Raw genomic sequence first — 26,347 nt, forward strand, 5'->3', positions numbered from 1 at the left:
GCGATCCCAGCATGCACCGCGACGCAGACCGGCGACCGGGGGTGCTCAGCGTGGAGAGCTGGAGCCGTGGCGGCTCAGGTTGAGGTTTTTAGTCACCTGGCGGCCGGAGGCGACGAGACGGGGACGACATGGAAGTGTAAGCCACCCGGGACGCGTTTTGGAGTCTGGAGCCGGCGCTAACAGCTAGGGGCGACTGGACCGTTGAAAGCCGAGAGACGGGAGGATGGGGCGACCCGTCGCATGGGGGAACCGCAGTCGGGGAGGGCCCGTGGGGTCCAGGTGGGCGCAGAAGAGAGAGACTCGTGCTTCCGTCCGAGCCTTTGTACCTGGGACACCGGGCCGAGCGCCCCTGGGCCCGGCTGCTTTTTCCTCTGTGCCTTCTCTCTGCCCCATTCGTTTATAAGCGTTTTCTGGGTCACAGTGGGAAACCCGGGCCGGTATCCGAGCGGGGACTCGGAGAGGAGTACACCCCTGGGAGTACCAGGAGGGGGGCGGAGAAGTGCTGGGATGGAAGTGCTCCTGCGGGCAGGAGGCCCCTGTGCCTTCCTAACTCGGGAGAGGTGCCATCCAAGTTTGACGAGCAGTTAGGGAGAGCGTGAGCCTCGACTGGAGAAACAGCCCTGTGTGGGGTTGTGTTTATTAAAAAAATAAACAAAAAAACAAACCCATTGCTGTTGAGTGGATTCCGACTCATAGTGACCCTATAGGACAGGGTAGAACTGCCCCAAAGAGTTTACATCGAGCGCCTGGTGGATTCGAACTGCTGACCTTTTCGTTAATAGCCATAGCACTTGACCACCAGGCCACCAGGGTTTCTTGCGTGTTTACAGGACAGAGTAAAAGCTTTTCTAACAATTTAACTCGACGTTGTTTTTCCCATATTTGCCCATTGTACTACATGCAAATAGAAGTTTTTGTATCAACCCCGCGGATGGGTTTTTACGTGGTTGACGTTAACTTGGAGACATACCTATATTGTGTTCTCCGTAGCACTGATGGAAACCCTGGTGGCGTAGTGGTTAAGTGCTACGGCTGCTAACCAAGAGGTCGGCAGTTCCAATCCGCCAGGCACTCCTTGCAAACTATGGAGCAGTTCTACTCTGTCCTGTAGGGTCGCTGTGAGTCGGAATTGACTCGACGGCAGTGGGTTTCGTTTGGGTTTTTGGTCGCTGTGAGTCGGAATTGACTCGACGGCAGTGGGTTTCGTTTGGGTTTTTGGTATAGCACTGATTATTTAATACACACATTTTATTTTATGTTCTTTCATTTTATATTTAATGGTTATATGCTGTGCAGACCTTTTTTTTTTAACCTTAACACAACATCTAAGTGTAATTGAAACAAAAGTTACATGAAACAATATTTACTGTATGCAGTTCACTCTGATACTGTCCTCTTTCATTAAAAAGGATGTCCACATGACCTACTTACTGTATTGATTTCACAACCCACAATGGGGTTCAATCTACAGCTTGAAAAACACTAATTATATATTATTCTGGTCCAAGCGGGCATCATCAATTTCTCCCTTTTTGCTAGAGCATTTCCTGTTAGCGTACAACCCTGTTTTAATTTATACATCTTGAAATAGCCCCCGCATCTTGAAATAACTTGAAATAGTCCACTTTCAGGTCTCCACCTACTGCCTCATTTCTGCTTCCTGGCACAGCAGAACTTCTTGGAAGTGCTGTTTATCCTCACTCTCTAAGCCATTGAGTTGGACTTTCATCCTTTCCAGTGTGCAGAAGTGACTCTTGTGAAGATGACCTGAGTCTTCCTTCTGTCTTGTCAAATCCAAAGGTCGATTTTCTGGCTTCACCTTTCTCGATCTCTCAGCAGCAATTGTTATACTTATCTACTCATTTGTTCTGGAAACTCTTTCTTGGCTTTATGGCATGCTCTCCTGGTTTTTGTCCTACATCAAGGACTACTACTCAGTCCTTTCGTGGAGCCACCTCTCCCTTGTTTGGTTCCTAAATGTTGAAGTTTCAGGGCTCAGTCCCGGGATGCATTCTCTCACACTCTCCCTTGGTCATCTTACCCACCTATATGCTGATTATTCTTAAAATTATGTTTCTAAGTTCTGTTCTCTCTCTTGAGCTCTAGGCTCCTGTTCCCTTCTACTTGCTTGACACCTCCACTTGGATGTCTAAAAGGCAACTCACACTTAGCAGTTTTAAAACAGAACTACTTATGCTCCCTTCCTGGTCCTTACCTAACCTAACCTGTATCTCAGTTATTAGGACCATTACCCATTCAATTGCTTAAACCAAAAATCTAGTCCCCTTTTCCTTCACCCCTAAATCCAGTCCATCATGGACTGTCACCTCCACCTTCAGAATACGTTTTGAATGTAGTTATTTTTCACCATCTCTGCTGCTAATTTTATAGTCCGTCATCTCTTGTCTGGATTAAGCAACAGCATTTGGCTTCCCCTCTTGTCCACTTCCATTTCATTTGAAAGAACGATCTTAAAGTATTAGATTGTATCACCCCTTTTGTAAAACCCTTCATTTGCTTTCCATTGCACTTAGAGGAAATCCAAATTCCTTATTAGGATTACAGTGCAGTGAACTACTTAATATGGTCCGTTTAGGCATACTCTTTGTGATTCCCACACAATGATTGGGTGGGGCTATGCAAATAAGGTGCTTGTGGCCCACCAAGGGGATTGGGCAACTTGTAGCTAATGCAGATAAGGTACATGGCACGCTTGTGGGGATGGGGCCATGCAGATAACGTGTATGGAACCCTAATGAGGGGATTGGTCAGTTTTGCCATCCCATTAGGCTTAAAATGAGCTATCCCAGAGGCAGAAAAGGGAATCTCACTACTACCAAGAAAGAAAAGCTAGGAATGGAACTCATCCTTTGAACTCGGGATCCCTGCACTGAGAACCTCCTAGACCCAGGAGACAGAGAGCTGCAACACTGGAGATGGCAAGAGATGGCGGCAGCAGAACCAGGAGACTGGCGCCAGAAGGCACAGTGAGCTTCTTGGCCCGTGGAGTAAGGCATTTGCGGCGGGTGTGCAGACACAGAGCCAGTGAGCTGAGCACCTTAAGACCAAGGCTTCCGGGCAGAGTAGGGTGTCTCTAGGAACTTATTGGCGGAGCTAGAGAACTTTGTAACACTTGCCCAAGCAGGGCAGAGGCCAGGCTGAGGGGCTGAAGGCCAGGGAGAGGCCTGTGCCTGCAGGCATGGCTGAGAAGAGGCTGTCCTGTTCAACGAACTGTATCCTGAGTCGTTTCTGATCCTGGATTGTAACCTGTTATTGGCCTAATTAACCCCATTGTCATGAGTATTGTCTTTGAGTTCTGTGTGGCCATGGTGCTGAATTACCAAACCCAGCAAAGGAGTAGAGAGTGCCGTGGGAGGGATGGCTGGTGTCAGAATTGGTGAAAAGGTTGGAGGGTGGAGGTATGTTTGACATCCACCTCATAGGAATCAGCCTTGGGCTGTCGCTGATTTTGATTCTCTCTTCTCCCCTTCCTGAATTTGGAGGAGGTCAGATGCCCCCACCATGCAGTTTTTACAAGGAGACATACAGGACCCTGTGTAACCTGGCTACTCACCAGACTTACCTCTTGCCACTCTTCCTACCTCCCAGACACACACACTGTACTCCAGCCATGCGGGCAGTCGGGAAGTTCCTCCAACCTTCCAAGTCCTTTCCTACCTCAGAATTTTTGCATTGCTGATTCCTCTGCCTGGTATGTGTCTCCCCCCTTCCCAGCTTCCTTATCTTTTTGATAGCTCAGCTTGAGTGTCTCTTTTAAAAGTTGTCTTTCCTTTTCAGTCAATTCAAAATAAGTCTTCTTTTGTCTCTCACAGCACCCTCATTTATTTTCCACTTAAATAATTATAAGTTGTTACAGTAGATAACGTGTTTACTTGTTTAGTGCCTGGGTTGTCTCCCCCACCAGAGTGTAAGCTCCAGGAGGGCAGGGACCAACCTCTGTTTGTTCACCTCCTGCTTAGCACTGCATGTAGCACACAGTAGGCATTTAGCAAATACTTGTTGAATAAAGTAATATTGCGATACTTCATCAGTTTAATAAGTAAAAATGGGTTAGCTAGTATCCTAATTGCTAGGCATATAGATTTTCTGATTTTTCTAAGTGAAATGGTTTGAATCAAGGTTTTTTACTCATTTAACAACCTGTCCCCTTCTCCCAAGGAGTCAGTGACTTCTTGAAACCAGTCAAGAATTTTGCAGCTAGCAATTTATGGGGAAATGAAGTTTTGGGAGGGAGGCTCTAGGTTCTGGGAGTGGGAGCACCCCTGGAATGGAAGGGTCTGGGGGCCTGACTTCTAGTTCCTGCCCGTCAGACGTGACCTCTCGTAGCCTGGTCCTCAGGATCTGCAGCAGAATGCTGAGTCTGAGAGCGAGCACATTGTGTCCGTCAGGGATGACAAGGCAGGAACGGAAAACTCCCCTGAGTTCTGACTACTGTTTTTTTCAGTCACAGAGTGAGCAACACATAAAAACATACACCAGAAATTTTGAAAAGTGAGATGATATATATGCTTTATTAGATTGGATGGCAGAATTTAAAAATAGCTTTTTGATCATTTTTTTCCCCTCAGGTAAAAGGTGTTATGGATTGAGTTACATCCCCCCAAAAATGTGTGTATCGATTTGTCTGGGCCATGATTCCCGGTGTAGTGTGATTTTCCTATATGTTCTAAATCCTGCCTCTATAATGTTAATGAGGGAGGTTGAGTGGCAGTTGTGTTAGTGAGGCAGGACTCAATCTACAAGATTATATTGTGTCTTGAGGCAATCTCTTGAGATATAAAAGAGAGAAGGGAGCAGAGAAGACAGGGGGACCTCGTACAACCAAGAAAGCAGCACTGGGAGCAGAGGACGTCCTTTGGACCCAGGGTCCTTGTGCAGAGAAGCTCCTAGTCCTGGGGGAAGATTGATGAGAAGCCTGACAGAAAGAGAAAGCCTTCCACTGGAGCTGACACCCTGAATTTGGACTTTTAGCCTACTTTACTGTAAAGGAATAAATTCCTCTTTTTTAAAAACCATCCACTTGTGGTATTTCTATTATAGCAGCACTAGATGACTAAGACAAAAGGATACTAAATAATTGTAGCAAAATTAAATTTTGTATATATGAGGTATTGAGTATTTGGCTAACTTGTCTAATGTTTTGGGATCATTATGTGTCTGGAAAGCTTCACATTTACTCTTTTATTCTTGAATTTAATATACATAATTAGGGAAATGTACTCCCTTATCCTCTCTACTATCCTTTCAAGGTAGTGTTAGGATTTCCTCCATTTTATAGCTGGAAACACTGAGGTTTAGAGAAGTTAGGTGATAGATTCTATAGCAATTCAGTAACAGGCCTGGAAAGAAGATACTTGTTTGCTGGCTACAGGTTATATTGTGTATCGTGTTTAGTTGTTCAGAACATGCCGAATTGGTAACAGGTCGAATCTGAGCAGTTCTGTTCATCATTGCATTCACGGAGTTAGCTGTGTGGCAGTTAGTAGGCACTGGTAGCCAGGGCTTCTGTGCGTGTGCACGCACGTGCTTTTAAGGAATGTCTGTCAATAGATCACTTTGTTCTGTTTATTCAGAGCTTGGTTTTCCAAAGTAGTTGTTTACAACCGTTGAATTGACTTAGCAAATTAAGCAGTTTTCACAGTTAAAGTTCAAATAGCAAGTCAACTCATGTCACCTAATTCATTACTTAACGAAATTAAGTGACTGCCTTTCGTAGATTCAGTCTTTAAAATTCACTTGGAATATTGGCTTTAAACACCTGTAAATAAAATAAGTATTATTCTAAGTCTTACAGGAAAACATGAAGCTGGAGCCTTGGCGGTGCAGTGGCTAAAGTGCTCTGCTGCTAATAAGAAGGTCTGTGGTTCAACCCCCCCAGCAGCTCCGTGGGAGAGAGATGTGACAGCCTGCTTCTGTAAAGATTTACAGCCTTGAAAACCCTGTGGGGCAGTTCTGCTCTGTCCTGTAGGGTCGCTATGAGTCAGAATTAACTCGATAGCGATGGGGTTGATTTGGTGTGGGTGGGCTGATTGTAGAGGTCTGACTGCTTGTGAATGTATCGTGTAATCAGTGTTAGCTATAGAGCAGACAGTTCCTGCTCCCTAGGAGTCAACTGGAAATATATCATTGACAAATTCTAATAGATCTGAAAAATGTTGGGGTGAATGCATTTTATGTCCTCAATTACAAGATACAGTAATGTCTTTATTTAACGTTCTGTGTTGTAGTTCTACATTTCCATTTTACTCAATTTTTTTTAGCTTGAAAAGTTTCAAATCTATGGAACAGTTGCAAAAACAGTGCCACAAATACCTGTATTTACCTAGAGTCACTCCTTGTTAACATTTTATGTATTTACCTTGTCTCCCTCACTCTCTCATGCTCTCCTGTGTGTGTGTGGGTTCTCTCTCTCTCTCTTTGGCACACACACATTTTACTGAACCATTTGAGAGTTAATTGTAGACATCATCGTATCATTTCACCCCTTCTTAAAAAGGAGCCCTGGTGTCACAGTGTTTAAGAGCTTGTCTACTAACCAAGAAGGCCAGCAGTTTGAATCCACCAGCTGCTCTTTGGAAACCCTAGGGAGCAGTTCTGCTTTGTCCTATAGAGTCACTATGAGTTGGAATCAACTTGACAGCAGTGGGTTTGGTTTCCTCTTATAAAGGTCATTCCCCTATGCAACTATAATATCATTATCTCACTCAGGAAATTTAGCACTGGTACAGTAACCATTACTAACATACAGTCAGGTGTCTCCAGTTAGCCCAGTAGTGTTGTTTTTTCTTTTTTCCCAATCTAGGATTCAGTCAAGGACCATGATACATTCCGTTGAGTCGTCATGTTCCTTCAGTCTTCTTTCCTCCAGAATAGTTTCCTGGCCTCTTTTTGTGACATTGACATTGTGACAAATGGCATTGAAACTTTTGGAGAATCCAAACCAGTTGCTTTGAAGAATGTCTGTCAGTTTGGATTTTTCTGATTATATCCTCATGACTAGATTCAAGTTAAACATTTTTGGCAGCATTGCTATAAGGGATGCGTCTTTCTCAGTGCATCACGCTAGGAGGCACGTGATGCCAGATGACCCATTTTTGGTGCTGTTAACTTTCGTAACTTGATTAAGGTGATGTCTGGCAGATCTCACCATATCCTATTCCCCAACAGCCTGTCAATTAGTGGTGGTTGCAGTAACATCTTGAGGATAAAAACTGCCTTTAAAATATTTTCCCAGTAGACACAGTACATTTCCACTACTGCCACTGAGTTTATTCCAACTCATAGTAACCCTGTAGGACGAAGTAGAACTGCCCCATAAGGCTTTCAAAGCTGTAATCCTTATGGGAGCAGACTGCCACATTTTTCTCCCGTGGAGTGGCTGGCGGATTCGAACTGCCAGCCTTTTGGTTAGCAGCGGAGCGTTTAACTACTGTGCCACCAGGGATTCTTACACTACATTTAGGGCTTCATAAAAGGTAGATATTGACTCACTGACATTTTATTGAGTAAGGAAGACATATATTGGCATTTACTTAGTAGCTGGGTAAAAAAAATAATTATCATTTATAAAGAAAATATTCTGCATTCATCTTTGGTGAGACGTGTCTGGGGTCTTAAAGCTTCTGAGTGGCCATCTAAGATACTTCACTGCTCTCATCCCAATGGGAGCAAGAGAGAATGAAGAAAATTAAAGACACAAGGGAAAGATTAGCCTAAAGGACTGATGGACCACAACTACCACAGCCTCTACCAGACTGAGTCCAGCACAACTAGATGGTGCCTGGCTACCACCACCAACTGCTCTAATAGGGGTCACAGTAGAGGGTCCTGAACAGAGCTGGAGAAAAATGTAGAACAAGATTCTGACTCACAAAAAAGATCAGAATTACTGGCCTGACAAAGACTGGAGAAATCCCAAGAGTAAGGCCCGCAGACACCCTTTTAGCTTAGTATTGAAGTCACCCTGAGGTTCACCGTTCAGCCAAGGATTGAACAGGCCCATAAAACAAAACGAGACTAAAGGGGCACAGTAGCCCAGGGGCAAGGACTAGAAGGCAGGAGGGGCCAGGAAAGCTGGTAATGGGGAACCCAAGGCCAAGAAGGGAGAGTGTTGACATGTTGTGGGGTTGTTAACCAGTGTCACAAAACAATACGTGTACTGACTGTTTAATGAGCAGCGAGTTTGTTTTGTAAACCTTCATCTAAAGTGCAATAATAATAATAAAAAAGTTAATCTTACTAATAAAAGAAAAACAATTACTAAATCAGCTTCTGCCAGCCAGAGTCTGCAAGATGCAGTACCTGTTTAAACGTCCTTTGTTCTCCTGGTCCCCAAAACACAAATTTTTTGAGATCACTAGAAGAGAGTGTCCCTCTTCCTTTGTATATTGGCTCCAAAAAAGGCAAATTATGCTCTTTGGATTTTCGCGTTAACGACATTGACTTGGGCAGTGAGGTCCTAACTTGGAAGGGCCACTGGCGGATTTCCTAGAGCCTGGAATAGTCTACATGACAGAGGGGGCAGTGATTTGGAATTGAGGGTGTGACAGTGGTGTCTGGGATGTCTTCACTGGCCTTGAGGAAAAATAACGTTTGTATTTTTTTCCCAGCCTGCTTTAGGAAGGGATGGGCTTTGTGTCTTAGGGAGCACAGGTAGGAGGCAGCCTGGTGGACTGTCTTCCTGATTTAATAGGCAGAGATGACATGTGGTTTCATTTGTCCCTTTCAATGTTAAATGAACCGTATCCCATACACTAATTATACACTGTCCTTCCTGTATTAGCTTCTTTTTACATCTCATTGTATTCTTTGTGACCTGAGTGCAGTTGGGTCATTTGGGCAACGTGGCACTTTTGTGAAATCCTAGTGGTTTATTGAATCACCGGTAGCGTTTGGTAACCTTCACGTCTTGGTTTGATCACAGTGCTGACGTCACTGTGTTGGTAACCTAAGGCCCAGGTCAGGTGCTGTGTTAGCTACCTGCTAGTTTTGCTTTATTTATTGACTGGGAAAGTCACTCTTCTGTGTGGCCCGTTTTTGGAACATTCGTGTCATGATTTTCATCACATAGCCCCACTCCTGGTTTAAGAAAATACAGTAGTCCCTACTGCACAGTATGTCGGGTCAGACTCCTCTGCCTGAATTTTTAGGATTCGGCTTTACCTGTTTCCACTCGTCCAGTCCGGTCTTCACAGGTCCGTAGTCGTCTCCGACTTCAGTCAGCGCCTTACTGTGTGACTTAATCGCTGAGCTTCAGTTTCAGCTTCTACCTCACAGGGATTTTAATGAGAATAAAGTGAGATCATGTCTTTAGAAAATAATAATCTCCCTTTATAGAGATCTTAGTAAGGACCAAGAACTATGGTGAACTTTTCAAATTTGTCTCATTTTACCCTCATAACAGCCTTATGGGGTAGAAAGAGGCCGTGCTGGAGGCTGTAGCACAGGTAGTGGTGATAGTGACGGATGCCATTTTAAAAAATAAGTGGTATAGCTGGAATATGAATATGGACTCTGATTTCAACGCTCTGTTCCTGTCACACGTTCCTGTACTACCCCCAGAATGCTAAAAACAATGTTTTCTGACGTGATACTGTAGAATGGATCAATTGTAATACTAGTCACGTTGCCGTGCTCATGCATGCACGACAGACGACAATTTTGCTTTGATCGGCTGTTAGGCAGGAGGACCAGGCTCCTAACCACCTGCCGGGCACATGAACTCTGCCTCTTGAGCTGATAGAGAAGATGAACACCTTTGAGTTTTGTGGATTACCTGGGATGATTCCTGACTGTTGCTGGAATTCCTGGCGGTGATGCCAGTGTCAGGAGCCATTCCTGTAGATTCAGTGGCAGGACTTAGCTGCCCAACATGTTGTGGGGAAAGGACATGAGTACAGGATAGGACAACACTTTGTTTCTCCAGTTATTTCTAGCACCTTCCGTCTGTTTACTGACAATCTCCTGTGGCTTTGCCCCTGTGTTCTCTCTGTACCTGCCTTCCACCCACATGTCTGACTTCTCTTAACTGGAGGCTAGAGGTGAGTGCAGTATTTTAATCACCAGCCTGGTGAAGGATGTGTGGTAGGCCATGACTGTGAAAAGGGAAGTCTGTTCAGAAATATCCACACTCAGCTGAGCCATGGAGGACTTAGGAAATGTCTCTGTTTTAGATTTTGATCCCCAAACTCCTAAACTGGACTTGACAGAGGCATTATTTTACAGCTATTTAATATCCACAAAGGAAGGTGAGCCCAGACTGAGAACTTCCTTTTCTCTTGCAGGAAGGATGCCAATTCCGCACTGCTGAGCAACTATGAGGTAAGTAGCTTTGAAGTGGACTCATATTTCCCTTTCTCAGAGTTTGCCCTTTGTTTCTGAAGATTGTTGTTAGTCTTGGTTAGAAGTGATGGAGCTCATCTGGGTTTTCCACTGACTTGAAAGCAAAATAGATGACCCCACGTGGTGAACCTTGAGATATTCTAAGCTTGTAAATTATACAGAGTACTTCAGGGAAGCTGGGCATACTTTCATTGACAGTAGGTGATCTTCCCTGAATCCCAAAGAATGGCTTGTAGCTGGTGGGAGGTAGCCTCCTTGTCCAGTTTGGATTTTGCTAGATGTTTGGGTGTTTTATCTGTTGGGGGAACATTGCGTTCACTGGATCTCATGCCACTATTTCTGAAAGGAAGGGCAGGCAGGAAATGAGGTGGCGTTGTATTTGATTAAAAAAAAAAAAAAGCAACAAATCAAACCCGTTGCCGTCTAGTCCATTGCAGCTTATGGCAACCCCATAGGACAGGGTAGAACTGCCCCCTAGGGTTTCCAAGGATTTGAACTGCTGACCTTTTGTTTAACAGCCATAGCTCTTAACCACTATACCACCAGGGTTTCCTTGTATCCGGTAGTGGTCTGTAAACCTCTGTTTTGCTTAATTCTCTGGTATAATCTCTAAAACAGGAACGAGATCCCCTCCTCGCCCCATTAGCACTAGTATTCCTAGGTTTTGTCCTTGTGGGGAAAGTTTGCTTCTGAAGTTCTAAAGCAGTTTTCTTTGTCTTCCTTTTTGTAAATCATATTTTATAGCCTGCCTCCTCATTTTTCCTTTCCAAGTTTATTATACCGGATTTCCTTATTAGAAAAGCAGAATCTTTTTTTTTTTCATTACTTATTTTGAGAAAATTTATTTTTAAATACTCAGTGTATTTTTGAGATCAGAAGAGATTAGTGATACGGTATATGTATCAATAGGAAAATTTTAAATATTTTAAGTAAACTAATGAATTTGGATTATCTGACTTAGGTAAAAGAGTATCTTGAAAATGTCAGCTGCTTCTCAGCCCCATATTTGCTCTGACTGGATTAGAATTGGAGGGAGGCTTTGCGGGAAGAGTGGAGGCATGCCTGTCTGTCCTTCAAAACCATCGACCTGGGTGTAGATACAGTTCTCAGATTTATTTATGAAACCTTTTATACATCTCCTCCTAGGTGTTCCAGTTACTAACTGATCTTAAAGAGCAGCGTAAGGAAAGTGGGAAGAATAAACACAGCTCTGGGCAGCAGAACTTGAATACAATCACCTATGAAGTAAGCCTGAGCTTGCTGGGGGGCTAAGCCACCGTAGGGAGGGGGCGGTTTATTCTGCTGAAGGCTGGCTACCAAGTCAAGATCGCCGTTCATCTGATTTGAGTAGTTTGACTGTAACCCCATTTCTATTATGTTTATAAAAATAATATTTTTATTGTAGAAAATTTAGAAAGTATCAAAAAGCGTAAAAAAGAAAACAAAAGTAATTTATAATCTTAATATCTAGTTGACATTTTGATGCATTCTCTTCCAACCTCAAGTTTTGTCCTTAAAAAAGAAAGTTTAAGCCTTGTGTTTCTTGTGTATGTTTGATTCTGTATCTGTCGTTTTGGCGTATGCTGATTTTTTTTTTTTTTTGCCTCTATAGAGAATTTGTTTTTAACTGTACTAGTGGTTTATGTTTATCTTCACAAAGACATTATTGAGTTTAAATCAAGTTATCATAATCCCTTTTAATGAAAATAAGGGATTTAGTACTTTTGCCACCTCCCCATCCAAGTTTTGCTAATTGTGGGTTTAAAACCCTATCATTTATTCATGTTCTCTTACATTATGTAGTTCATCTCTTTCAAAGAAGAAAAAATAGTTGTTGGTCATCAGTTTTACAACCCCAAATTCAAACTATCAAGTACTTCTAACTCTACACTCTTAGTCAGTTTTAGCCCACTGCCACTTTTAACTCACGACCCCGTAAAGTTACTGTGGTACTAAACGTTTTGAAACATTTTATACTAGAATATCTTTCTCGTGCTTTAACGTGAATGATAGCTCATCTGAATACGAAGATCTTGAGTTCAGCTTTTATTCTGCAGGGCTCTTTAGATATTAGGCTATTTGTGTTTGCTTCTAAGAGAAGTCTGAGATCAGCCTGATTTTTGTACTTTGAGAGACTCTTAGATGATTGAAGTCAGTGCTTATTTTTCAGGTTTGAAATTCCTCCGAAATTATGTCCAGGTGGGATCCTGTCTTTAAAATACAATAAAATAAATGCTCTGATTTTGAAATATTTTCATATTCATAGAAGAGTTGCAGAGATAGTGCCAAAGGTTTCCATGTACCCTCACCCCATTTTTCCTTATGTTAACATCTTATGTAACCATGATACAGTGATCAAAACTAAGAAATTAACATTGGTACAATACTATTCAACTAAACGGAAGATTTATTCAAATTTCGCCCGTTTTTCCCACTTATGACCTTCTTCTGTTCAGTTCTCGACCCAGCCAGCAGAACAGCCGGTGCTGTCGGGTCGATCCTGACTTAGTGCTCAACCCAGGATACCACGTTACATTTAATTGTTAAGTCTGCCTTAGTCTCTTCCGATCTGTGACACTTCCTTAGTCTTTCCTTATTTACCATAACATTGGCACTTCAAAAGAATACTGGTCACTTGATTTAAGCTTGACATTTTCTTACTACTGAAGTTACGGCTTTGTGCCCTTTTCTTGCATGATATCAGTGTCTTATTTCTGACGATATTAACTTTGATCACTTGGTTAAGATGGTACCTGCTAGATTTCTCCACTGTAAATTATTCACATTTTCACACCAACCGCCAAAGCCAAAGGTGAAGGAATTGAAGATTTTTACCAACTTCTGTAATCTGAAATTGATCGAACATGCAGTCAAGATGCATTGATAATTACTGGTGATTAGAATGGGAAAGTTGGCAACAGAGAAGGATTGGTAGTTGGAAGATACGGCCTTGGTGATAGAGACGATGCCAGAGATCACATGATAGAATTTTGCGAGACCAACAACTTCTTCATCGCAGATACCTTTTTTCACCAGCATAAACGGTGAGTGTACATGTGAACCTCACCAGATGGAATACACAGGAATCAAATCGACTGCATTTGTGGAAAGAGATGATGGAAAAGCTCAGTATCATCAGTCAGAACAGGGCCAGGGACCAACTGTGGAACAGACCATCAGTTGCTCATATGCAAGTTCAAGTTGAAGCTGAAGAAAATTAAAACAAGTCCATGAGAGCCAAAGTATGACCTTCAGTATATCCCACCTGAATTAAGAGACCGTGTCAAAAATAGATGACACATTGAACAGTAGTTACTGAAGACTAGATGAGTTATAGTAGATGAGTTATAGCATCAAGGACATCATACATGGAGAAAGCAAAAGGTCATTAAAAATATAGGAAAGAAAAGACCAAAATGGATGTCAGAGAGACTCTGAAACTTGCCCTTGAACATAGAGTAGCTAAAATGAATGGAAGAAATGATAAAGTAAAAGAGCAGAACAGAAGATTTTGAAGGAAGGCTTGAGAAGACAAGTAAAGTATTATGATGACATGTGCAAGACCCAGAGTTAGAAAACCAAAAGGGAAGAAGACACTTGGCATTTTTTAAGCTGAAAGAACCGAAGAAAAAATTCAAGCCTTGGGTTGTAATATCGAAGGATTCTGTGGGCAAAATATCGAATGGCACAGGAAGCATCAAAAGAAGATGGAAGGAATACAGAGTCGTTGTACCAAAAAGAATTAGTCGATTAACCATTTTAGGTGATCAAAAACCGATGGTATTGAAGGAAGAAGCCCAAGCTGCACTGAAGGCATTGGTGAAAAACAAGGCTCCAAGAATCGACAATACTAACTGAGATGTTTCAACAAAGGAATCCAGTGCTGGAAGCGCTCACTCATCTATGTCAAGAAATTTGGAAAGACAGCTCCTTGGCTCACCGACTGGAAGGGATCCACATTTGTGCCCATTCCAAAGAAAAATGATTCTACAGAATGTGGAAATTATCGAACAATATCATTAATATCATGTGCAAGTAAAATTTTGCTAAAGATAATTAAAAAATGGTTGTAGCAGTACATCGACAGGGAACTGTCAGAAATTCAAGCTGGATTCAGAAGAGGACGTGGAACGAGGGATATCATTGCCGGTGTCCGATGGATCTTGGCTGAAAGCAGAGAATACCACCAGGAAGATATTTACCTGTGTTCTGTTGACTGTGCAGGGCATTCGACTGTGTGGATCTTAAATTATCGATGACATTGTGAAGAATGGGAATTCTGGAACACTTAACTGTGTTCAGGTGGAACCTGTACGTAGAGGAGGCAGTCGCTTGAATGGAACAAGGGGATACTTTGTGATTTAAATCTGGAAGGGTGCGTGTTAGGGTTGTATCCTTTGACCATGCTTATTCAATCTATATGGTGAGCAAACTATTGTTTGGTTTTAAGAAGACTTCAAGGGATATTTTTGGTTTTAGATTTAAAGAGTATCTTAGAGCAATAGTTTCAGGGGTTCATCCAGCCTCCATGGGCCCAGAAACTCTGATTTTTTTTTTATTCTAGCTAAGGTTTTCTCTTTTGGGAATTCCTACTATATGAAGGTTGGATCTCCTGAAGGCGTTTTAAATGCCGAATTACAGGCAATCCTTGGGATATGAACAAGGTCTGTTCCTAAGTCTGTCTTCAAGTCGAATTTTTAGGCAAGTCAGAACAGGTACACAAAATTCTTATTTGATGTCAGTCAAATGTTTGTCTTAATATATAGTATATATTTTACCTTTCTGTGCATATAAAGGAAACTCTGGGGATGTAGTGGTAAAGAGCTACGGCTGCTAACCAAAACGCCAGCAGTTCAAATCTACCGGGCGCTCCTTGGAAACCCATGGGGGCAGTTCTCTGTCCTGTAGGGTCACTATGAATCAGAATCGACTCAACAACAACGGGTATGCATATAAAACACTTAAACGCTTCCAAACTGCGTAGTGTTTTTATGAGCTTCACAAAGTAGTGTGTGTTTTCCTTATTAGGGACCATTGTGTTTAACTCAGATTTTTAGTATAATAGCCTTTATGACAGTCCTTTTGTAAGTATGAATTACCCCTAAGTCGGATGTTTATAACCTGGGGACTGCCTGTGTAGCTATTGCATTCCCTCTTTCTCACTCAGAGTTCTTTGTCTTATGCTTGCCTTTTCCTTTTTTTTTTTTTGTAGACATTAAAATATATATCAAAAACACCATGCAGGCATCAGAGTCCTGAAATTGTCAGAGAGTTTCTAACAGCAATGAAAAGCCACAAGTTGACCAAGTAAGTAAAGATTATATTAAGTTGGTTGAGAGTGACACATAAAGAAAATGATAGCTTAGAAAAGCCACCCTCAGCAGCTGTATATTTATATTTAACTGGATTTTAGATTTATAATTAACACACAGTGCTCTTTTGAAGTAGGGTCATGGTATTGCTGCCATTGTTTATAAGAGACAACTGAGATTATAGTCATCTTAAAGCCAAGGGCAGAACTTGGTGGTTTTTTTTTTTTTTTTAATCCCCTGAGTCTTTTCTGGAGCCCTGGTGGCACAGTGGTTAAGAGTTTGCCTGCTGACCAAAAGGTCAGCAGTTTGAATCTACCAGCTGCTTCTTGGAAACCCTAGGGGGCAGTTCTGCTCTGTCCTGTAGGGTTGCTATGAGTTAGAATTGACTTGATGGTAACGTGGTTTGATTATAGGTCTTTTTTTAGAGTCCCGTATCATATGACCTATCGCATCATTCCCTCTCAGTATTCAGACCAAATTGGTTAAAAAGTGGGGTTCACAAATTAGTTTACATAAAGTTGGTCAATGAAAAGTCATTTGACATTTGTGTTTTCTTGAGACCAGAGTAGTTTGACAGTAATTTGTCTTCTTTTCTTGTGCCCAGTTGCTTCACTTGGTGAGTTTCTTGAATGAACTGAACTTTTAAAAATTCAAAGCTTCATTATCATTAAGCATCAGATCAAAAGTTTACCTGAGAAGAAAACTAGCCCAAGTCTTTTAGAATTTGTACCGGAGCTGAAAATTCCAGAAGCTTTTGTCATTTCATTCAAGATAATGAATAATTTTCTTTTGGAGGAACACAGGCACACAGTCGATTCACAGTTAAACTGTATGCACTTTTCCGTTTGCCTCGCTCCTCCAGATGAACTAGGAAGACAATGTCTTCTAAATGTATATATTTTTGAGGTAAAATTATATTCTTGCTACCCGTAGTCATTTTTGTTCCTTGGTATGTTAGAAGCTTAAAGAGGATTCCCTTGGAATGTTGGGCTGGATCACAGAAGACCTTTCTTATTGGAAGCCGACATAAATGGCATCAGATTGAAACAGGGAACTTAGGTATCTCCATTGCTCAGTATGTGATTTTCAGATATTTTCTGCTATTGATGGTTTGTCTTTTCCTTCTCTTAACAGTGACTTTCTCAGAGCAGAAGCTTTTGATTTTGATGTAGTCAGATTTATCTTTTCTTTTTAAATCATACATTTAATGATGTATGTAAGAACTCTTTGCCTAACCCAAGGTCAAAAGAGTTTCTCTTAGTTTTCTTTTAGAAGTGTGATAGTTTATGTTTTACATTTATGTCTGTGATCAATTTTGAGTTAATTTTTGGGGTATGGTAGAAAATATGGGTTGAGATTTATTTATTTTTTGCATGTAGGTGTTAAACTACCCCAATACCATTTGTTGAAAAGACTGTCCTTTCTCCATTGAATTGCCTTTGCAGTTTTGTTAAAAAAAAATCAGTTGAATCTGTTTTTTCATTCTGTTTTCTGTTTTATTGATCTGTGTGTCTGTCCTTTTGTTAGTTCCACACTGTCTTGATCATCATAGCTTTATAATAAGTGTGTTCTTCAACTTTTTTTTTTTTAACCATTTATGGTCCTGATAGAGATGATATTTTACACTTTAAGTAAAATTTATAGGCCTTAATATAGTTCCCCTTACCCTCTCCCTTTTATGTTATAGTTCTCTCATTTATTACTTCTACATACATTGAGAGGAGCCCTGGCGGCACAGTGGTTAAGAGGTACAGTGAGCTACAGCTGCTAACCAAACGGTCAGCAGTTCAAATCCACCAGCCGCTCCTTGGAAACCCTATGGGCCAATTCTACTCGGTCATATAGGGTCACTGTGAATCAGAATTGACTTGACAGCAATGGGTTTGGTTTAGTTTTATACATTGAAAATACTGTTCAACGGCATTTTAACTTTCAGTGCTGCTACATATTTTAAGGAATTTACGAGGACAAAAATATTCTTTTGTATTTACCCAGAATTTTACCATTTCTCTTATTCGTTCCTAAAGTTCTCTGTTTCCCTCTTAACATTTACTTTAGCCTGAAGAACTTCCTTTAGCAGTTTTTTCAGAACAGGCATGCTCTCTACAAATTCTCTTAGCTTTTTTTCGGATGAGAAAGTCTTTTCTTTCGTTCCTATAGAATAGTTTAACTGGGTTGAGTGTTCTTTTCTTTCAATACTTCAAAGATGTTATTCCATTATTCTTGGGCTGCCGTGGTTTCTGATGAGATATTTACGGTCAAATACATAATGCGTTGTTTTCCTCTGGCTGTGTCGTAGTTATCTAGTGCTGCCGTAACAAAAATACCACAAGTGGGTGGTTTTGACAAACAGAAGTTATTTTCTCATAGTTTGGGAGGCTAGAAGTTCAAAATCAGGGCGTTAGCTCTAGGGGAGGGCTTTCTCTCTGTGGGCACTGGGGGAAGTTCCTTGTCTCTTCAGCTTCTGTTCCCTGATTCCTTGGAGATCTCTACATGGTCTGTCTTCTGCCATCTTTGCTTGCTTAATCTGCTCCTTTTATATCTTGTAAGAGATTGACTGTAGATGCACCCTACACTAATCCTGCCTCATTAACAGACAACCCATTCCCAAATGGGATTATAATCACAGGCACAGAGGTTAGGATTTACAGCACATATTTATTTTTAGGGGACACAATTCAATCCATAACAGGTTGCTTTCAAGACTTTTTCTTTTCTTTGGTTTCGACATTTTGATAATGATGTCTTTAGGTCCTTTTTTGGTCTTTGTTTTTTCGAGTTTATCATGTTTGGGGTTTGTTGAGGTTCTTGAGTCTATAAATTTGTTTTTTTTTTACCAACTATGCTAAGTTTTTGGCCGTTATTTCTTCTACACCAATCTGTCTCTTTCTTCATTTTATCTTGAACTCCACAGACATAGTTGTTAGACCTTTCGATACTGTTCCACAGACCCTTGAGGCCCTGTTCAGTTTTTTTTCCAACTTTTTTTTTCTTGTTCAAATGGGATAATTTCTATTGACCTATCTATAAATTCGCAGCGTTAGGATTGGAGGAAGACTCATTAACAACCTGCATTATGCAGGTGACACAACCTTGCTTGCTGAAAGTAAAGAGGATTCGAAGCACTTACTAATGAAGATCAAAGACCACAGCCTTCAGTATGGCTTGCACCTCAATATAAAGAAAACAAAAATCCTCACAACCGGACCAATGAGCAACATCATGATAAACGGAGAAAAGATTGAGGTTGTCAAGGATTTCATTTTACTTGGATCTACAATCAGTACCCATGGAAGCAGCAGTCAAGAAATCAAAAGATGCATTGCATTGGGCAAATCTGCCGCAAAAAACTTCTTTAAGGTGTTAAAAAGCAAAGGTGTCACCTTGAAGCCTAACGTGCGCCTGACCCAAGCCACGGTGTTTTCAATTGCCTCAAAAAAAAAAAAAAAAACCAAACCCAGTACCATCGAGTCAATTCTGACTCATAGCGACCCTATAGGACACAGTAGAGCTGCCCCATAGAGTTTCCAAGGAGCACCTGGCAGATTCGAACTGCTGACCCTTTGGTTAGCAGCTATAGCACTTAACCACTACGCCACCAGGGTTCAATTGCCTCATATGCATGCAAAAGCTGGATGATGAATAAGGAAGACCGAAGAATTGATGCCTTTGAATGTGTTGGCGAAGAATATCGAATATGCTGTGGACTGCCAAAAGAATGAACAGATCTGTCTGGAAGGAGTATGAGCAGATGCTTCTTAGAAGCAAGGATGGTGAGACTTTATCTCACATACCTCGGACATGTTATCAGGAGGGATTAGTCCCCGGAGCAGGACATCATACTTGGTAGAGGGTCAGCGAAAAAGAGGTAGGCCCTCAACGAGATGGATTGACACAGTGGCTGCAACAGTGGGCTCAAGCATAACAACGATGTGAGGATGGCGCAGGACTGGGCAGCATTTCGTTCTGTTGTGCGTAGGGTTACTGTGAGTGAGTCAGAACCAACTCGGCAGCGCCTGCCTACCAACAACATCTGTAAATTCATAGACTCTATCCTGTGACATCTGCATTCTGCCATTAAGCTTATTTAGTGAATTTTTCATCTCAGATACTGTATTTTTCAGTTCTAATTTTTTTTTTTAATAATTTCTGTTTCTTTCCTGAGAACTTTATTATTTCTTCATTTCCAGAATGTCCACATTTGCCCTGTGTTGTTATAATAGCTCCTTTGCCTGATAACGGTAACATCTGTGTCATCACGGATTTGACATCCGTTGATTATCTTTTCCCTTGAGAATGAGCCATATTTTCCTAGTTGAGGTAATTTTAGGTTGTATCATGGAAATTTTGAATAGTATGTTGCTTAGTCTTTGGGTCCTGCTAAAATCCTAATGTTGATTTTTTTTGTTTTAGCAGATAATCAACCCAACTAGGGTCAGACTTCAGGTCTGCCAGGCGTTCCATGGGTGAGGATTTTAGTGTTAGTGTAGTTTTTTTGAGCCTTTGCTCTTCCGCTTTGGGTTTTTATTGTGTATCAGACTGGGGTGTGGCTTAACTTGTTCACTTCCCAGTGTCTTTGCTGTGTTGTTTTGGGTCTGTTCTATGCATGGATAGGTCATGGTGAGCCTGGTATTTGTTCTGATTCATACGTAAATCTAGGGGATCCCCTTCTCTAGCTTTCTCTTCTCTGGGATTCCTTCCATACTTTCTGGCCCACAGGAGCCCCTTTTATTGATCCTGTGGCCACAAGTATTCAGTGTCTCAAAGTTTTACCTATGTGTGCAGTTGTTATTAGGGCACCCTGGAGGCAAAGCAGGGAGAGGGGGAAAAAAAAGGATTCCTCAGGACTCTTTGGACCACAGAGGCTCCTTTCCTTAGTTCCTCTGGTCAGAAAGTGCTTTAACTGTTGGCAGCACCCACTGTCAGACTCCAGTGGGGACTTGCTCTGAGTTGTGAGAGAAAAGAGGGGGAGTGGATTCACCTGGGTCTCCAGGTCTCAACAACTTCCTTCCCCAATCAATCATCTTGCCAGAAAGATGGATATTCTCTTGGCGTTTTAGCTGCCTGTGGAGCTACTGCTACGGCTCTGCTAAGGGCCTGCCTTGGGCTCAAGGCCATGAGAGAGAATAGAAAAAAGCAACAAGAAGCTTACAGCCCGTACCCCAACTGGTTCTTCAAGCTTTGTTTCCCTCCCCAGTCCACCTACTTTTGTTTACTTTTCAGAGTCCTCAGGTGGTGGTTTTAGTATTTTGTTCAGAGGTTTTTCATTGTGATCAGTGGAGGGATAGGCTTCGGTGGATTTACTCCATCTTGCTTACACAGAAGTCTTAATGCTTGATTTTCAAGGCCTTTTCTCAGCAGTTTGTCTGCACTGGCGTTTTGCTTCCTGACTGCTAACATCTTTTTGGGTACAAATATGGACCTGGCTGCCATCAAGAAACCCACAAATAGGAATCATCCTGGGTCTAACTTTCCTAGTGCTGCGGTAACAAAAATATCACAAATGCGTGGCTTTAAAGAACAGAAATTTATTGTCTCACAGTTTGGGATGCTAGAAGTTTGAATTCACGGCACTGGCAGGGGCAGTTCTCTGCCTCCTGTCTTTTAGTGGGTGCCGGTGATCCTTGTTGTTCCTTTGCTGCTTATAGGTGCATCTGTCTTCATCCTAACATGGAGTTCCTGCCCCTGTGCTCCTTCCAGCAGACCTGCTGGTCTCTGAATTGCCCCCAGGATTACCCTTTCCTTGGAGGACAACAGGTGTTCGTAGCCATGTTGCTCTCTCATTTCATTTCCTGCCTGTGGCATTACGGGAATCACACAGCTTTCTTTCATTTCATCTAATCTCTGCTCCTTTCAGTCTAAACTGCTAAGATGGTTGATTGGATCCATAGGTTACATGCCTGTCTTCAGGTTCAGCTTTCGTTTTGCTTAACAGTTTGTTTCTCAACCTGTCTCTTTCTTCTCACGTTTTATAATATGCAGCAAGGAGAAACTTTACCACACCTTCAAGATGTCACCTAAAAATCTCCTCAATTAAATATCCAAGTTCATCACCTACAAGTTCTGCCTTCCATAAAACATTCGAATGTGACTCAGACAAGTTCTTTGCTACTTTATGACAAGGATCACCTTTTCTCCAGTGTCTGATAACATGTTTTACCTTTTTTTTTAGGCTTTACTGGAAGCACATTTAGCATCCGTGTTTCTAGCAACATTCTGTTCGTGACTGTAGGAGCTGTAGTTTCTATAAGTTTCTTTATTTCTTTCTGAGCCCTCATCAGAATTGCCCTAATGTCCATAATTCTACCAGTAGTCTTTTCAAGGCAATCTTGGCTTTTACTATCAAGTGCCTCAAAACTTCCAGCCTCTACCTATTACTCAATTCCAAAGCTGCCTCCACATCTTTAGGTATTTATCGCAGCACCACCCCCAGTCTCCAGTTAGAAATCCTGTCTTAGTTTCTTTGTGCTGCTGTAACAAAGATACCACCAGTGGGTGGCTTTACAGAAGAGGACTTTATTGTCCCACAGTTTTGGAGGCTAGGAGTCCCATTCATGGCATCAGTAGGGCTGTGCTCTGTTTAGGAGGAGCTCGTTCTTGTCTTAGTCACTCTCTGGCAGCCCTGGATGTTTCTTGGCGTTCCTTGGCTTGTAGACAGATTCTCGTATGGCATCTTCCCCACACACCCAATCTCTCAATAGTAAACAGTTGTGTAGCCACACCCTGGTATCCTCTCCTGAGCATGTCCCTTACTTTTTACACTAGAATTTTCCACCTCTCTCAAGTTGGGCCGTAATCTGTGTAAATTTAAAGCAGACTCTAATATTCAGAGCCCCCTTTCTCCATTTTTGACCCCAAATTTGAAGATTTATAAACTCCTTTGTGACCTTTTACTCACTACCTTTCATTAAGTGGTTAGTTTCTAGGTTTTTATGTAGGTTATCCGTGATTCTAGGAGTCCTTGGGTGGCACAAATGCTTAAGAGTGTTTGAGTAGTAGCTGAAAAGTTGGCTGTTCAAACCCACCCAACAGTGCCTCGGGAGACAGGCCTGTTGATTTGCTTCTCAAGGCTTATAGCCTTGAAAACCGTATGGAGCGGTTCTGCTCTGTACCCAGGGGGTGGCATTACGAATCACCTTGATGGCAACTAACAACAAATAACAAAATCCTTGATTAGGCCGGGAGCAGAAGCTGCAGGCACTGTTGTTCTATAGGCAGCCAGTAGGGGGAGCTGGCAGGCTTCTTTCACTGTGGCTGGGCCTGGAGGGAGCTGACCCGGCCAGCCCGATGGAATTCATAGGGCGTCGATGCCCGATGACCCAGAAACTTGCCTGTCAAATACTATGAAGATCTAGACCATCTAGTGTTAGGCAGTGTGGCTTATGAGAAGAATCACATTTATGTCAGGAACTGCTGAGGTGCTCCTTAATCCCTGTGTCTGAATATCCACTGGTAGGCTTTTTTCCTCCATCATCCTCTCAGGGATAGGAGATTCAAGATAATAGCTCTCAACTGGTCCAGTTCTATTAGTGCAAACTGCTGCTCCATTAATTCGCTTAATACCTCCACGACTAGAGTCCTCGAGGGTAGTTGAGGAACCATATTTTGTTTAACGTGATGATCTTACTCGGCCTAACGGTAGTGTTGGCATGCAGTCTGAAGCCACTCTGGCACTGACTCCCCTGTCAGTTCTCCTACAGCATGTTACTTCCCCCAGAGCATTTGGCTCCTAGTCATTTTAAGTTTTTGCATGAGGCATTTCATTTTCAAGGAACCGCAGCCTGGCTCGCAGCCCCAGCTCTTACCCTAAGCTCTCCTCCCTGAGATGTGCAGCCATTCTGTCAGGAATAGAGGGAGCGCTTGCTTTCAAGTCCTAAGACCAGCTTACCAAAAACCAAAACCATTGTCATTGAGTGGATTCCGACTCATAGTGACCTTAGAGGTCAGAGTAGAACTGCCCCATAGAGTTTCCAAGGAGTGCCTGGTGGATTTGAACTGCTGACCTTTGGGTTAGCAGCTGTAGTACTTAACCGCTACGCCACCAGGGTTTCCATAAGCCCAGCTTAGGCAGGCCTAAATAACCGTTGCTAGGAGTGCCCCTGAAAGGACTTTTCTGTGCACAGAGTACTCATGGGGCTTGGCACCATAGGTGAGCCATGTACCTTGGGACCAGCAAAGTGCAGAGGAGATGGGTTGTCAGCTTTCCCTCATCTCTGGGGTGTGGTTACCCCATCTCTTTCGGGGCCTGGAACTTTGCCTCACGTCTCCCTGGAGTTCTCCAGTTCTCTTTCCCGTGGGTTTCTCCTGGAAGCCAGTCGTCTTTCTTTAAGTTATTCTTCCTATTGTGCTTATCTCATGCCAGCTTGGTCTCCGGTGTTGGGGATACAAAATAAACTATAAGTGGTGTGCTAGTTGGGGCACAGTGGAGAGACACTGAGGTGTCAGCATTGACTGTATCATCCTGTCTACAGGAGGTGATGTGGTTTTGATATAACGGAAGAGTCAGCCAGATGCAGGTGAGGAAGTGCTTGCTAAGCCGAGGGAGTACTCTGTGCTAAGGCACAGAATCAGGCAGTAGCCTGGTGCTTCCCTGTGTAGTTTGGCTTGACTGGGATATGAGTGCTTAGGGAAGGTGGCGGTGTGTGAACCTAGAGAGACTGACAACGGCCAGATTTCAAGTGGTCTGGGGACCTGAGGACTTGAATAAGGAGGTTCAGGTTCCTACCACAGTCTGTCAGAACAGTGAAAGGATTACAGACAAGATAATGAGATGACTAGGTTTTCGCTGTTCTATTTGTAAGGGAGTCCCTGGGTGTTGCAAGCAGTTAATGCAGTTAGCTGCTAACGGAAAGATTGGAGGTTCGAGTCTACCCAGAGGCATCTTAGAAGAAAGACCTGGTGATCTACCTCCAAAACATCAGCCACTGAAAATCCTATGGAACACAGGTCTGTTACGACACACGTGGGGCCTACTCGATGGCAGCTGGTTTACTGGTTTATTTGTGCGAGTGAAGATAGATTGAAAAAGTGGCAGACTCCTGAGGATGGACGCCATGGTGCTCTAACCAAGAAGGAGGAATGGTGTGGTGGGGACAGATACATTTAAGGAAATATGATCAGTAATACTTGGTGACTGAATATATGCAGTAGGTGAGAGGGAGGAGTAAAGGATGACCCTTAGGCCTCTGATCTGGGTGTTTGGCCAAGAGGAGAAGTATAACGAAAGTTGCTACTGCGTTGGGAAGGATGGTAAGCTCACTTTGGGATGTGTTGAGTTTGAAGTGTGCCTGAGATGTCTCGGTAGAGATGTCAGGTAGGCAGGTGGATACAAAGGTCTCGAGGTCAGCTCTGATCTAGCATGAAAACATAGATTTCTTGGTTAAAGCCAAGCAGTTGAAATTGTGAGGTTTGGATGAGGAACTCAATTAAGAGGGACAGAGGGCAGCACCATGGGAATGCTGCAGAGGCAAGCAGAAGAGAAAACCCAGAAAGATGGAGAAGGGATAGTCAGAAAGGAAGGAACGGTATTGTGGAAGCTGACAGAGTAGATAGTTTCAAGGAGGGAGGGGTGGCAGTGTCAGATATCACAGAGACGTGATAGAGAAGGCCAGAGAAACAGCCACTGTCACTATGGAGGTGACTGGGCGTTTTAGCAGCAGGAGTTTTGGTGGTCACTGGGGCAGGAGCTAAAGTGGAGTGGGTTGAGAAGTGAGGGGAGAAAGTAGAGACAATAAAAGTAGCCTTGGTTGTGCAGCCAGGGCGGATGTTCGTGACCCCCACCCCGTCGTCTTATCTCCCCGCCCAGAGCACAAGCCTTGGCAGTACATGCAGTTCTGTGATTTTACCCCAGCAGGGCTCAGCCCCTTGGGTGTAGAGCGGAGAATTGCTTGGCTGGTTTCACCCAAGGCTGGTTTTTCAGGAGTGATTGGGAATGTTTTTTGTTGCTAGAAGACTTACAAGATCCTTTTTGCAGTTGGAGAGCATTTCTAGCAGTTCAGAGCTGGCAGAATCATGACTGTTTGTTTTGTTTTGTTTTAAATTGTGCTTTCGGTGCAAGTTTACAAATCCAGTCAGTCTCTCATACAAAAAGTTATATACACCTTGCTGTGTCCTTCTAGCTGCTCTCCTCTTAATGAGAACAGCACACTCCTCCTCTCCACCCTGCATTCCCCATGTCCGTTCAGGCAGCTCCTGTCTCCTTTTTCCTTCTCATCTCACCACCAGTCTGGAGTTGCCCACATAGTCTCCAGTGTCTGCTTGAGCCAAGAAGTTGACTCCTCTCCAGTATCATTGTCTTATAGTCCAAGCCAATGCCTGTCGGTAGAGTTGGCTTCGGGAATGGTTCCAATCTTGGGCTATCAAAGGGTCTCTCTGGTCTCAGAGAGTCAGACCATTAAATTTGGTCTTTTTACAAGAATTTGAGATCTGCATCCCACTGTTCTCCTGCTTCATCAGGGATTCTCTGTCATGTTCCCTGTCAGGGCAGTGATCGGTGGTAGCGGGGCACCATCTAGTTCTTCTGGTCTTAGGCTGATGGAGTCTCTGGTTTATGTGGCCCTTTCTGTCTCTTGGGCTCGTCTTTACCTTTATGTCTTTGGTGTTCTTCATTCCCCTTTGCTCCAGGTGGGTTGAGACCGCTTTATGCATCTTAGATGGCCGCTCGCTATCATTTA

The 26,347-nt window shown here is 42.8% G+C and overlaps 1 protein-coding gene across 5 annotated transcripts in view; it reads left to right on the top strand.

Moving 5' to 3' along the window:
* The window catches only part of CRCP (CGRP receptor component), a 42,887-nt gene continuing 16,540 nt past the window's right edge, over positions 1–26,347 (top strand). Inside the window, exons 1-5 of one of the 5 annotated variants that reach the window (XM_064296060.1) lie at positions 5,808–5,877; positions 10,305–10,341; positions 11,509–11,607; positions 15,159–15,306; positions 15,575–15,669. In XM_064296060.1, the coding sequence (XP_064152130.1) occupies positions 15,647–15,669 (23 nt within the window). In that variant the 5' untranslated portion in view covers positions 5,808–5,877; positions 10,305–10,341; positions 11,509–11,607; positions 15,159–15,306; positions 15,575–15,646. The other 4 variants (XM_010596304.3, XM_023555991.2, XM_010596305.3 and 1 more) reach the window with 4 other exon arrangements.

This window comes from Loxodonta africana, chromosome 12 (assembly GCF_030014295.1).
Source record: "Loxodonta africana isolate mLoxAfr1 chromosome 12, mLoxAfr1.hap2, whole genome shotgun sequence".
Classification (NCBI taxonomy): domain Eukaryota; kingdom Metazoa; phylum Chordata; class Mammalia; order Proboscidea; family Elephantidae; genus Loxodonta; species Loxodonta africana.